The 14,325-nt window shown below is 36.5% G+C and overlaps 3 protein-coding genes across 5 annotated transcripts; 2 read left to right on the forward strand and 1 right to left on the reverse strand.

Annotated features, from left to right (window-relative positions):
- Positions 1–609: 609 nt before the first annotated feature.
- Positions 610–7,509, reverse strand: LOC107613586 (outer envelope protein 80, chloroplastic). Its single transcript, XM_016315655.3, has 16 exons — positions 6,869–7,509; positions 6,637–6,730; positions 6,472–6,554; positions 6,144–6,241; positions 5,994–6,063; positions 5,631–5,721; positions 3,689–3,770; positions 3,322–3,357; positions 2,702–2,855; positions 2,466–2,606; positions 2,275–2,345; positions 2,105–2,183; positions 1,913–2,028; positions 1,655–1,802; positions 1,265–1,334; positions 610–1,024 (listed from the first exon to the last, which is right to left on the reverse strand). Exons 1-16 carry the CDS (start codon positions 7,424–7,426, stop codon positions 870–872), a joined length of 2,046 nt encoding a protein of 681 aa, XP_016171141.1. The 5' UTR covers positions 7,427–7,509; the 3' UTR covers positions 610–869.
- Positions 7,510–7,804: 295 nt separating this feature from the next.
- Positions 7,805–10,403, forward strand: LOC107613731 (uncharacterized). Of its 3 annotated transcripts, none has more exons than XM_016315861.3 (3): positions 7,805–7,949; positions 8,333–9,788; positions 10,038–10,403. In XM_016315861.3, exon 2 carries the CDS (start codon positions 8,424–8,426, stop codon positions 9,744–9,746), a length of 1,323 nt encoding a protein of 440 aa, XP_016171347.1. In that variant the 5' UTR covers positions 7,805–7,949; positions 8,333–8,423; the 3' UTR covers positions 9,747–9,788; positions 10,038–10,403. The 3 variants fall into 3 exon arrangements, with proteins under 3 accessions (XP_016171347.1, XP_088352905.1, XP_016171346.1); XM_016315860.3 differs by having other exon boundaries at positions 7,830–7,949; positions 8,257–9,788; XM_088496779.1 differs by having other exon boundaries at positions 7,814–7,949; positions 8,333–10,324.
- A 664-nt stretch (positions 10,404–11,067) lies between these two features.
- Positions 11,068–13,623, forward strand: LOC107614522 (ADP/ATP translocase 1, mitochondrial). Its single transcript, XM_088495944.1, has 4 exons — positions 11,068–11,420; positions 11,672–12,171; positions 12,262–12,624; positions 13,122–13,623. The coding sequence occupies exons 2-4, from the start codon at positions 11,725–11,727 to the stop codon at positions 13,416–13,418; spliced, it is 1,107 nt and encodes a 368-aa protein (XP_088352070.1). The 5' UTR covers positions 11,068–11,420; positions 11,672–11,724; the 3' UTR covers positions 13,419–13,623.
- The last annotated feature ends 702 nt before the right edge of the window (positions 13,624–14,325 follow it).

Below are 14,325 nucleotides of genomic sequence, written 5' to 3' on the forward strand. Positions count from 1 at the left end.
AAAGTTAGTAAGTATGCAATTTAATTGATTATATAATGTGAGAACCCAGCCATGTTTGGATGAGAACCATGTCTCAAACTTCTCAATAATTCAGGAGCTTCCCCCCAAAACTCAGAAAGCATAATGGAGGGATTTGGGGAGTGAAAGTGACAGAGATGGAGAAGTTAATATACGGAGGGAAGTAGTGTGTGTGATATTCTTTTTAGTTTTAGCATCATGGATATTGAACAGTAAAAGGATCCCCACATAAATTAATAGAGTTGTACTTTGTTATTGGTTATGGGATTGAGTTCGCTAACACAAACTGTCAGCATTTACTGTCCTGACACTTCCGCGGAGTTTGCCATCTTCCTTGTCGGATTGGGTATCTCAACTCATTCACATTCTTTTCTTTACGTTTGTCGGCAACGCTTATTATATTGTAGCCAGCCAAACACAAATCATAAACAATTTTAGTCTTATTTTTACTCCATAACTCTCAACTTATTGTTCTTAGCTTGAGAAATTAGTACCCCCTTTTTTCTTCCTCCATTGTCGTACGTCGGAGAAGTGCAGAACATTTATCTGGCTCCATAAAGTAAACAAAGTTGTACACGAAACCCTCTTCAATTTAGCCAACTACCATCTTTATTGGTTCTCTACGATGTCCTTTCACGTGTTCCAATTGGAACATGGACTGAGTGCCACGTGTAGCAACAGATTTCAACGCATAAACATAGGAAACCCAGATCAACCATTTCATCCGAGCAATACAAAACGCTTTCACTGCCTTTCTTTTTTACCAAAAAATGATACACTATGCAAGCTAAGAATTGGATATATGAAACAATTAAGAGGTGCTTGTTAAGAATTGTTCATGGGAAGAATGTTCAGTTTCTGTATCCAACTCCGAAGTGAAACCTCTTGTCTTTCTTGTCATTAAAGGCATACTCAAGGCGCAAAGGACCCAAAGGTGAATCCACACGGATGCCGAACCCACACCCGCATCCGCTTCCAGGCTTGAACCTTGCACCGGCAGGGTCACCTAATACAAAACCAGAACTCCATTCAATATGTCTCTAGTTGAAGCAAGGCAAGAATGAACATCATTGCCATATATTTAGTGGCTACCATTTAAAATTTGGTTCAAGACACATGGCAGGCTGAATTTTTCTATTAAAATTAGAAGGATGGTGGCATTCATGTTCACTCGGCAATCTCCAAAATATCATCTCGTGTAATATAAATAAATAAATAAAAGCAAACAAAAGAAATTAGGACCTACCAGGGACACTTGGGCCTGTTCCAAAATCAGTTCCGTAGTCAGAAAATAGAACACCTTCTACCGGCCCAAACTACAAACAGTGTAAGAATCAGTGAGTCAACTATTCCCCAACTATACAATTTAGGAAATCAAATGCATGCACCCACGTGCACACTGCACAGGCACAAAGCTTCCACGATCACACAACCACGTGTACACTCCAACTCTTATAGTTTATAATCCCACCAGTATTCCTTTGGAACATTATCATCTATTAACAATGCTTTTGTTTCCTATTTCGAATTTTACACTGAAACATTTAAAGGATTCCTAAAGATGGTGCATGCCATGAAAATCAGGATAAGCACAAGAAGCTTAATTCATTGGGCAAGAAAAAGCTTGATGATGTACCATTGGGAAAGAAATTTCTCCAGAGCCAATAACATATGATCTACCGGAGCCCACTGCACCTTCATCATAGCCTCTCACACTGTTTGTTCCACCAATTGCAAATGCTTCATAGGGAGGGAAATTTCCCACCACATGACCACCAGAAACACTAGCACAAAACAGTTTTAAGTCGGGAAAACAAATGAGATTTGTCATTCTGCTTTGATATAAAGAACAAAGCATTCATCCTCCTTTTGATGAGAAAGGTAGGAATCGTACCTTAAGTTAAGGCGAGCAGGACCTATCTCAATGCCCTTCCTAGCCCGTGCATTCACCCTAGTAAAGGATAGCCATTCAGGCAAAACAGGAAGCCCCTGCTCCATGTTAAGGGCAAACTGCAAAACAAGAAAAAAATCATGAATCATAGAACACAAAATTAAAAAATGAAGAACCATAGTATGCATTACAAACCATAGAAGATCCATGGTCACCCGAACCAGTGTAAACAGTCTCAACTTTAGCTAGCAATGTGTCGTCATAATTATTGCCACTACAAAGAAAATTTTGATAGAATTAGAAACCACCACAGAAAATCATCGTAGCTATACTTCAAAACATGTTGCATGCACTCCGATTACAACCTTGCGGTAAGAGGACTGCTGTATTGATCCTTGATGATAGGAACCCCTTTGTCATCACGGACTCCAGCATGCTGGTTTAACACACCATAAAAGGAAAAATTAGAGTCAAATAACACAAACAAGATAACGAATTAGAAATGACAATATTACTACTCACGTAAACAGCTAAAAAAAGGTTGTCAATGAAGCACCTGGAAAAGAAGTCCTGCCGTGCCACTCCATTTTGGTCTGATTGGTCGACTAAACTCTATACCACCTGTGATACGGCCAATGGTCAGGATAATGTTGCCATCCCGGTCACCATGAACCATTGTCCCAGGAGTTCTTGAATTCTAAACAGAAAATAAATGAATATAAGAAAACAGTCTATTTTTTCTCTATCGTCAAAATCAGTCTTTGGTATCAGACAAATGAAACTTTGGGCTACCTGAATCATTATTGTTCTGGATGTTCGTTTATCATCTCCTTGAATCCAAGGGTCTGTGTAATTTATACGAAAAATTGAGTCAATCTGACCCCTCTCTAAGGAAATGTTGAGTTTCTGGTTTCTCCCAAAAACATTCCTATGAGAATAGGCAAAGCTGCAAGAGAATAAAAATAGATTTTACTGGACATCAAAGTGTAAACCAGTCATAGTCAGACAATAACATACAATATGAAAATATACACCGAAGCAAAAACAATTTTACTCTGTTCACAAGGGGGAGAACATACATGGGCATAACAAACTGAGATAAGCTAGCAGGAAGATGTTAATATCCACTAAATTTCTATATGGCCTAATTTCTGTTGTCTGCAAAAAATAGAGGAGAGTAATCTACTTTTAGCTTCAAGTGCCATGTTTAAACATTTACAAGGGTCATAAACAATAGATAGTAGTATATGCATATATGGAGCAACCAGCACAGCTATATAATCAATAAGATAGTTTTGATTGCATGTAAGTAACTGCAGATGTTGATTGATAACATAGAAGGAGAGCATAAGATGCCAAACGACGAAATATTAACTCACAACTTAATCTCTCAGACAGAAATATCAGCTCACCTTCCAATGAGTCCATTCAGTGTACCAGTTGTAATCCTGCAGGCACATATAGTTTAATAAGCAAACAGAAAAAGTTAAGTTGATTGCCCCTGCTGTTTTAGAATAACAATTATACCCTTTTAAGTGTGTTTCACCATTATGGAGTTGTACAAAAGGATGTACTCAAGTGTGTATATATCCATAAAATAAAATACAAGGTATTGTCCTTTCACTTTCACGAAATTTTGAAGTAATGCAGTTTACAGTCAGTTATAAAATTACAAGTGAGATTAGGAAATGTCATCAAGTCTCGAGGTTGTCAAAGTAATTTATGCAACTAATAAATATAAATTTCATTAAAACAAATATTTGGAGTGGTCTCACTTACCCACTTGATATTCCACCACCAGCGGAAAATCCCCCACTAGGACGTTCGACCACATTCATCACCATATCAACCTTCCCTGTATCTGTAGCATTCCAAAAGGGGGAAAAGATTTTAGATATTACCATGCATCTAATCGGGGAAGGAACTAAAGACATTAAAAAAGATTATCTCAATTCTTTAAAAGTATATACATTTCACTATTTCCACCTTAACAGCAAGAACTGAGGTGCAGTTATAAGTTGATAATGCACAAAAAGAAATACTTGGAAAAGAATTAAGTCACTTGTAGAACCCTGCAACTCTCAACTCCTGTTTTAGCACTATTACTGAAGATTTTCAACTATGGAATAACATCCTTTTTCTATTTCTGGCCTTCTAGTATTTTTGTCACTTTTTAATTTTGAAATGGAGATGAGTGGTGTAATGCGGCGTTACTGGGGAGTATGGTGTTTGACGCCGTTGTGATGACAGGAACACACAAATCGGACCCTCCGATGTCGTGCATGCAGGTTCCCCAGTCTACCCGTGATCTCTCTCCCATCCCTTCGCCATACACTCCAAACCCACCCACACAACACAAACCCCACATACTCTCATCTCTTTTGTGTTCTTTAAATTCATCTTCCATTCGAAGTGTAGTAGCAGCAGCAAAAAAAAATTAATAATGCCTAAAAGACCCGAAATAAAAGAGGTTGATCATCCTGAACTTCACATTGTTAATTATCTCAGTCATCCTAATTATGTAAATTATTATTGTTAAATGTTTTGATTTAGTAAAAATAATAGTGACAATATTAGAGATTAATATTTTTATAATGATTAAATAATAGTTAATATTGTTAACAATGTGATCTATGGAATTATTAGAGATGTATTCCTTTATTTAGTTAATAAATGTTACTGAGATAGGCAATATATTTTTAGAGTATTTAGTAATAATTATTAGAATTATATTTTAGATATATTTAAATTTTATTAATCAGTGTTAGAAGCTAATTGTAAAATTTATGTAACATAAATTTTGAATATCTTTTAGCAATTAATGAGTTAATTATTATTATAAATATATTAGTTATGTGTAATTCAAAATTGGATAGAGTATAAACAATCAACGTACACAAAAAAAAGAAAAGAAAAACTGAATTATTAATGTAATAAGCATAGTTCAAATCATAATAAAATTATACTCATTAATATATTTATAATAACAATTAACTCATTAATTGCTCAAAAATATTAAAAATTTATTTTACAGAAATTTCACAATTAGCTTCTAACACTAATTAATAAAATTTAAATATATCTAAAATATAATTCTAATAATTATTACTAAACACACTAAAAATATATTTCCTACCTCAATAACATTTATTAACTAAATAAAGGAACACATCTCTAAGAATTCCACATATCACATTGTTAACAATATTAACTATCATTTAATCATTATAAACAACATTAATCTCTAATATTGTCACTATTATTTTCACTAAATAAAAAATTTAATAATCATAACTTACATAATTAAAATGACTGAGATACTTAACAATGTGAAGCTCACCTCTTTCATTTTGGGTCTTCTAGGCATTATTAATTTGTTTTTGACTGCTGCTGAAGATGAATTTGAAGAAAACAGAAGAGAGGAGAGTATGTGGGATTTGTGCTGTGTGGGTGGGGTTGGAGTATATGGCGAGAGGGATGAGTGAGAAAGAGAGATATAGACTGGGGGCAGCTGCATGTATGACACGTCGGTCCAATTTGTGTACCTTAATCGGACCGTCCGATTACTGAACCATCAATTCCGACCGTCCGATTTGTGTGTTCCTGTCATCACAACGACATCAAACACCATACACCCAAAAAAATTATACTACAATTTGGCAATATTTCTTACAAACTATTCAACTTATCTTAAAGCACATTTTTAACATTTAGGCATTACCTGCTGGTTGAGGAATAATGCTAACATCCTCCATTATCCCCATAGTTAGTACAGTCTCCACATCTCTTTTTCCCTGAAGCACGCTGTAAACCTGGAATACTATTAATTATTATCCAAAATGCTTATTTAAGAATGGAAATTTGAGAAAACATGTTTTGCCAAAGACTACGAAATCATAGGTAAGATCAGAATTCCCCTTCAATGGACAATCCAACAACAATTGAATAGAGCAGACAATGCTAACCATAAGCTTGATAAATGAATGCTATAATTAGCTTAATTATATTGGGAAAACATTTATTTGGCCTGTATCACAGTTTTGCACAAAATTTCCAAGCACCCAGTATTAGGTTAAGTAATTACCTGCCCCTTCTTGGTTGTAATTTGCCTCAGTATTGTTTCTGGTTTTGTCTTCCCTATAGTGGGCTCACCTCTACAGATAGGAAACCACATTACTAACAGAAATGCACTATGTTTTTTTGTGTACTGATCAATTAGAAAGAAGGTGCTTACGTCTTCCTGTCCAGAAACCGTATGGAGATATTGTTGACCTCAGCCTCTGACACTTGCAATCTCAGAATACCCCCCGAGAGAATCTCAACTGCTGAAACCTACAAAAATTATCAAGGCAGCAAACAAAAAGATGAAAAATGCCAATGGTAACACTGGTCAGAGCATAAACCTAGCAAAGTTGAAGTATATAAGTATGATAGTATGGGCAACTACGACAATGGATACATGAAATGGCTCCACATTCTGGGTTGTGACTCAACTATAAGCAGGAAGTTCTTGTTATTAAAGCCTAAAGATAAGTCTGAACAAAAGTTAAGGGTAATTTTACCATAGCAAATAGACCACGCTCCATGTACCAGCCATTGATAGAAGAAATTGCTTCATCCAAGCGCCTCAGGTTGATAACTTTCCCTGTACAACATTAATATGTAAATTTGAATACATTGAAAAATCATGTACAACAAGAAATGCAAAACAAACAATAACAAGTTACCATATCCATCTCGAAAGGAATCCTCTAAGAACTTAGCCGGAAGAACATTAGCTCCCTCACACACCAATCCTTTGAACTCTTGATTTGGTTCTACCTTATTCCACAAGAAAGCCATTACCAACAGAGTAATTTAACATAGGAAAATTTCAAAGCATCCATCAGAACAGAATGCAGATAAAAACTAATTCTCACATTGCAAGAACAAAGAAGAGTATCGCCGAATGCCTGATACCTGAAACACCAACCGGATACCATCGCGCGTGTCAACGGCAACGGGCATGCAGGAACAGAAGTAGCCACTGTTGATGATGCGATGCACATCTTCTTGTACCTCACGCACCGTAAGAGCCGAGTTCGCTCGACATGCTTTGAGTGCTTGCAGCGCCTCCGCCTCAAGGTCCTTCCCCTGGAGCTCCTCGCCGTCCTTGTTCCGAACCAGCACCTCGCTGATCAGAACCCTCTCTTCGCTCTGTCGAACCGAAGCAGGAGAAGAAGACGAAGATATCCCCTTGAGCTGACTTTCCTGCGGCTGAGTCGAATCGGCAAGTGACAGCGAAGCGGAGCAGAGAATCGGAGAGGACGGTCTCCTTTGGCCGGTGAGGGAGAGCGTGGCGCAGCATAGGAGTACGGAACGAGTCAACTCGTTAGAGTGAGTGTTGAAGGAGCGAACGAGTTGAGCGATGTGAGAACGCGCGGTTTCCAAGGGGCATCTCTTTAGGGGTTTGGGAGGAGGTGGGATTCTAATCGAGGAAGAAATGACGCGAACGTCGTCGTTTCGAGGCATTCTCATACAGATTCCGTTGAGACTCAGCTACAGCCAAGAGCCGCAGCTCACTCTTCTTCCTTCTTCTTCACTTCACCACTCACGATGAACGGAAATCGTTATTTTTTTGTTAGGATACGAGTTATTGGGCCGAGTATGGATTCCGGCCCATTTAACCCAAACTAATCGCTTCTATAAATTGTTCCATTTCATGGCCCGAAAAAAGGGACTCAAGTTTATTTAGTTGTTACTTCATTATTGATGCATAAATTAACATATAAATACTGGTTATTATATGAGCATTGAAGGTAGCAAGTAGCAACAATTAATTGGAATTGACATTAAAATTAATTGATTAACTGAAGTTTAACTGTTAAGTCTTTTTTTTTTGGGTCAAACTTTTTTAAGTCTAAAAAATGTTTATGCATCTAAATGAAAGAGTGAGACTGGGCTCATAAGTTGGTCCCGTCTTCGCCTTCGTTTCTCTGACTCGGTTTGGTTTGCACTTTGCAGCACTGTGCCACTGAGCGTGGTCACAGGTCACAGCAAGGTAAGTTCAACATAGTAAGATCTGTTTTAACTCATGTCCCATGTTTTCTAATGCTCTTCAAACTAATGCTTACTAACTTTGTCTTGGGATTTTCGATTTGCACTAGGAATGAATCTCTTCTTATATCTTGTTGACCTTGCATGTCCCAAACACCAAGCTACTTATGATTTCTACGCTTAATGTCTCTGTGTTTTTTTTTTTTTTTCTTTTCTTTTCGTTTTGATGTGTTGATTGTCTTGATTGTATGTTTTTTTTTTTTCCCTTGAGATTCTGCGATGCGTATGAAGAAATGATAAGTTTTTTTCAGGTTTATGTTGGTCACTGTCATGCTTAGTCAGCTGGTGATAAACACTGTTCTGATTGATAATCACAATCCATTTCAGATTTCAGCTTCTGTTCTTGCCTTGTACTGTAGAAAATTGGAAATAAGGATCCCAAGCTTGAGAATTAGGGTTTGGTGATTGTGTTCCAGGAATGAATAGTTCTGGTTTGGGAGGTAGTTTTTTAGGTGGTCCTGCTGGGGGTATCTTGGACCTCGAATTGCCATTTCATAGACACCAACAACAATCCCAGATGGGTCATCCGTCGGTGACGGGACAGCATCACTTGAATATGAGGACTGATCTGGAAAATGATCACCCAATTGGCCTCATGGAACTCAAAGGGTCGAATGCGGGGGTGAATTTTGGTAAAGGAAAGGGAATTGCTTCTTCTAATCCTGCCAATAGTAATGATTTGAGCGATGATGACGATGCAGAAGATGGGAATTGCGAGAATTTTGATGGTGGGAAGAGCAAAAAGGGGTCTCCTTGGCAGCGAATGAAGTGGACAGACAATGTGGTTCAGCTTCTTATAGCTGTGGTGAGCTGTGTGGGGGACGATGGAACCATTAATGGCACGGATGGTCATAAAAGGAAATCCGGTGTCTTGCAAAAGAAGGGCAAGTGGAAAACCGTCTCCAAGATAATGATAAGCAAGGGTTGTCATGTGTCGCCGCAGCAGTGCGAGGACAAGTTTAACGACTTAAATAAGAGGTACAAGAGGTTAAATGATATACTTGGAAGGGGAACTTGTTGCCAAGTGGTTGAGAATCCTACACTGATGGATTCGATGCCAAACCTCTCAGCTAAGGCAAAGGATGATGTTAGAAAGATACTGAGCTCAAAACACCTGTTTTATAAGGAGATGTGTGCTTACCATAACGGGCAGAGGATACCAAACTTCCATGATCTTGACTTACAAGGTTATTCTTTGGATCATGGCAGGGACTCCAGAGATAACAATGGCTCTGAGGATGAAGCTGAGGATAACAATGAAAGTGATGATGATGATTTGGATAATGCACATGGGGATGGAGAGAGGGCGGATGAGTTCTGTGATAGAAGAAAATCGAGCGAGGAGGATTTCCATTTTTGGCCACAATCTATTGAGATGGACAAATTTGAAGTTGAAATGGCAAGGGTTTTTCAAGACCCAACAAAGTCAGTGAGGGAACGAAGAGAGTGGATCAAGATAAAGATGTTGCAGCTTCAAGAGCAAAGAGTGAGCTACCAAGTGCAAGCACTTGAACTCGAAAAACAACGATTTAAGTGGTTGAGATACTGCAGCAAGAAGGATAGAGAGCTGGAGAGGCTGAGGTTGGAGAACGAGAGGATGAAATTGGAAAATGAGCGCAGGGTCTTGAAACTGAAGCAGAAAGAGCAGGAAACAGATTTAAGTAGGCCTGAGATGTCCTTAGACCCTGCTTCTCTCGGAATTAATAGACCGCAAGGGAGGGAACATTTCAACTTTAGCTGAAAGCATTGTCTCCCCGGTGTTGGTCATCGTTGCCAAAACAATGTATGACATGAAACTCTGTTGTTAATAATATGTTTCATAGCTTGTTATTACGGTTAGATAACATGTCAAATTTTATGAATAGAGTTTGACATGGTAAATAAGTGATATAGTGATAGTCATTGTTCTTGAGATTTCGACTCTGTTGAGAATTGCGCTAGCTCAGCAGACGTTTCCCTTTTGAATGAGGCACTCATTTAAGAACAAACAAATAATATTGTCAATTTATTTTTCTCATATTACCTTTTGCAGTGCCAAGCCAAGAAGACATTAGAATTGAGGGGATTGAGAATAAACGCTTTCCCAGTATTCCACAACCATGTAATGACTGTGACTCAGAAATGGATGAATGTTGCCTTAAGACACTTGAGATTTGTTTTGACTTTGTATATTGTCAATACATTTAACATTTTCATGACTTAGTTTTTAGGTTCTGTGACTGTATATTTTGTACAGTAAAAGGTTTGGTGTCAACTGTAAACAGTAAAAGAATCAGTTACCAATTTTATTTGTATTAGCTTTGCTTTTGTCAAGAAAAATTTCATGAAAGCCTGTATCCACTTTCTCATTTCTGTGATTAAACCATGATAATCACGCCATTTTTGTTTTTGTCAACAATGTTTTGGAACATCTAGATGCTTTTTGTTATGTTACGTATGATGCTAATGTTCCTAATAATATAGAAAAGTTTTCAAGTATACCGGTACACCGGTGTTTTAGTAATTTTTAACCGTCGATCTTAATTATATATATTATATATACTTTTTATAACTAAAATCAACGGTTAAAAATCACTGAAACACTGGAATACCAGTACATTTGAAAATTTTCCAATAATATATCACTATAGTTTTTTGGAAAATTTTCAAGTGTGCTGTCATATCGGTGTTTCAGTGATTTTTAACCGTTGATCTTAATTTTAAAAAATATATATAATATATATAGTTAAAATCAACGGTTAAAAATCACTGATATATACGGTACACTTGAAAATCTTCCTAATTTTTTATGTCATATGACATGGTCTATGAGACGTATTCAAATTTGTTTTCTCCACCTGGGAAAGGTGTACTATAGATCTTAATCTGCAGAATTAGACTTTTATTAATCATTAGGGTTTAATAAATGAAATCAATTTTTTTTTCTTTCTAAAAACACAAAAATAAAATTGGATGTCTAACATCAAAATAGTTCCATTTTCCAACGTTCTAAAATCTAAAACACAGTGAATCCCATTATTATTTCAAGGCATTTTATAGTAGATATGATGCAATGAAAGACTAGTCAATGAGAATATTAGATTTTTCCAGGTAACAAAAAATCATTTGGAAAGCGCGTAAGTTGTATCACAGAAAAAAAAATGGGGTCAAATATAAACAGGAAAAGAGAAATTTCCATGACAACACCTTTCCAATTTTCTAGGAATATAAACAGGTTTACTTGCGTTTAACTTTTTCAACTTGTTGATTCTTCAACGCAGTAGTTGCGCCTACCAATACCATGCATGCTTGAAAGCACTCATATTTATACAGTTATAAAGGAGCTAATTCTTCATCTAAGCCAAGTAAACGAGAGAAAAGAAAACAAAAAAAAATTGGTGTCTTGTTCAAAATTCCAGAATTCAAGGACACAAAGGTACAATCTCTCTTGTATTCCATGGTTTGACTTCAACTTTTCTGTTTCTTAGTGTATTTTAGAGTTGTTTTATGTGTTCATACATTAAATGGAATTTACATTGAATCTAATAATGAATGAAATATGAGTTGATATGATATGATATTTTACTATTAATATTACAACTACATAATAAGTATAATTTCATTGAATTACAAATTTACAATAGTTCATAAATAACTCCAGGCACTAACATATATATTCTGGTGCAGCCGTGCAGGTTATTATAGTTTGTTCTAAGAACACTACAATTTACTAAGCAGTGATGGCTGGTAGGAACCAACAGCACCCAACAATGGTGCAAAAGTTTCCTGTTATGCAGCATCAGCAACAATTTCCATATGGAACCTACTCAAATGGTGGTTTAAAGTATGCTATGATGGCAGCATCATGCAAAGCAAGTTCCTCAAGTGATGTGCATTCTGCAGGTTCAGCTGTGTTTGTCCAATCTCCATCAGAGAAAAGCTTTGCAACTTTTGCCACTAATTTTCTCATGGGAGGAGTGTCTGCTGCAGTTTCCAAGACTGCAGTAGCGCCGCTTGAGCGCGCAAAGCTTCTACTTCAAAACCAAGATGAGATGATCAAGGCTGGCAGGCTCTCCGAACCCTACAAAGGGATCGGAGACTGCTTTGCCAGATCGATCCGAGACGAAGGGATCACTTCACTCTGGAGAGGGAACACTGTTAATGTTATCCGTTACTTCCCAACACAGGTTATTTTATTTGCCTAATTATTTTCATGTGCTTGAACCTTGCATTGTAATAACTTGTCACACAAGTAATTGTATAAAATTCCGTCACAGGCCTTGAACTTTGCATTTAAAGACTACTTTAAGGGACTATTCAACTTCAATAAGGACAGAGATGGGTACTGGAAGTGGTTTGGAGGTAACTTGTTATCCGGGAGCGCTGCCGGAGCTTCGTCGTCAGTGTTTATTTATTCGCTGGATTATGCTAGAACTCGGCTTACCAATGATGCCAAGGCTGGTGGACAGAGGCAGTTCAATGGTTTGGTGGATGTTTACAGGAAGACCATTAAATCTGATGGCATTGCTGGCCTCTACCGTGGCTTCAACATTTCTCTTGCCGGAATCATTGTCTACCGGGGTTTGTACTTTGGAATTTATGATTCTGTTAAGCCTGTAATCTTGGTAGGATCATTGCAGGTCAGTCATTACTCCATTACTATCCTTTCTAAACCCTTGTTAAGAATTACACTAATGTTACATATGATTCTAGTTCTAGTTCTAGTTATACTATTAATGATCTGTTAGTAATTAGTATAGCATAAAATTATGGTTGCGCTCGATAAACAAAAATTATTTTAATGATTAAGAATATTATTATTTGAACATAGTTATTATCGTATTCTGTGTCGACATATCATCCATCCGCTTATAAATGAAACCAGAATGTGTACTTACATTAAAAGTCGTACCACATCTAACGGCGAATAAATGGTATGTTGGCACGGAATATGACGATGACTATTAAAAAAAATTTATTTGGGAATTAAAGCCTTATGATGTTTCTTTCAACCTAAAGATCTAAACAGTTGTACACAACACACCAGAGTTAAATTAAATTTAAAAACTATTTGTATCTGAAATAAGTTACACACACCATGTGTTTGGTTTCATTATTCTTGTTTTGGATATTACAGGATAGTTTCATGGCAAGTTTTGCTCTGGGATGGGTTGTTACAAATGTTGCAGCATTTGCCTCCTATCCAATAGACACTGTCCGTAGAAGGATGATGATGACATCAGGAGAAGCCATCAAGTATAAGAGCTCCATAGATGCATTCTCCCAAATTCTGAAGAAGGAAGGTTCAAAATCACTCTTCAAAGGTGCCGGTGCTAACATCCTTCGCGCCATGGCTAGCGCCGGCGTCCTTGCCGGCTATGACAAACTTCAGATCCTTCTCCTGGGAAAGAAGTATAGTTCTGGAGGCTCTTAGAATTCATTATTGTTCTCTACAACAAAAGATGGTGACGAAAATTAAGTAAAACAACCAATTACTCAATTCTTATTAGGATTTGTTTGTGTCAACTTTTAATAAGTCATTTTGCTTGGCATTGGTTTAAATAACCAATTACTTCTTAAATGGAATACAATTTTCATTACGGATCAATGTCTATATTGTTAAGACATGTTGCATGGCCTCTCCTTTTTTTTAAACCTATGTGATAAATTAAAACACCATAAAAAGTAAAGGATCTCACCTGGTGAGTTTGTTTTATGGGACTGAAGTGGGTTGGAGGATTGAGATCGACTATTGTGTTTGGTGATTAGAGATATTTTAATTTCGAAACACAAACTTTCAGTTTTTTCAATACCTCTAAAAAGTGACAAGAGATTAAAATTTCTAAAGTCGAATACTGAATCTTTAATATTATTTTTCTGGGTAAAGTATATTTTTTGTCCTTGAAGTTTGGCAAAAATTTCAAAAATACCTCTAAGTTTTATTTTGTTTCAATTTTGTCCCAAAAGTTTTCGATTTGCATCAAATATACCCTCGACGGCTAAATTTTCAAAAAATTTAAGACCAATCTAACAATAATGCATGAAAATTATACTTGATTTGCTTGTGTTAAGGGTTGTTCTTATGAAATTGTTGTTAAATTGGTCTTAAATTTTTTGAAAAATTATCAGGGGTATATTTGATGCAAATCGAAAACTTTTTGGATAAAATTGAAATAAAATAAAACTTAGGGGTATTTTTGAAACTTTTATCAAACTTTAAGGACAAAAAATATACTTTACCCTATTTTTTAACAAAAGGTCAAAGATCTATTTGTCCTTTTCTTTTTTTTTTTTTTAAACCTATGTGATAAAACACCCTAAAAAGTAAAGGATCTCACCTG

Source organism: Arachis ipaensis, chromosome B8 (genome assembly GCF_059453495.1).
Source record: "Arachis ipaensis isolate K30076 ecotype BB chromosome B8, ASM5945349v1, whole genome shotgun sequence".
Lineage (NCBI taxonomy): Eukaryota > Viridiplantae > Streptophyta > Magnoliopsida > Fabales > Fabaceae > Arachis > Arachis ipaensis.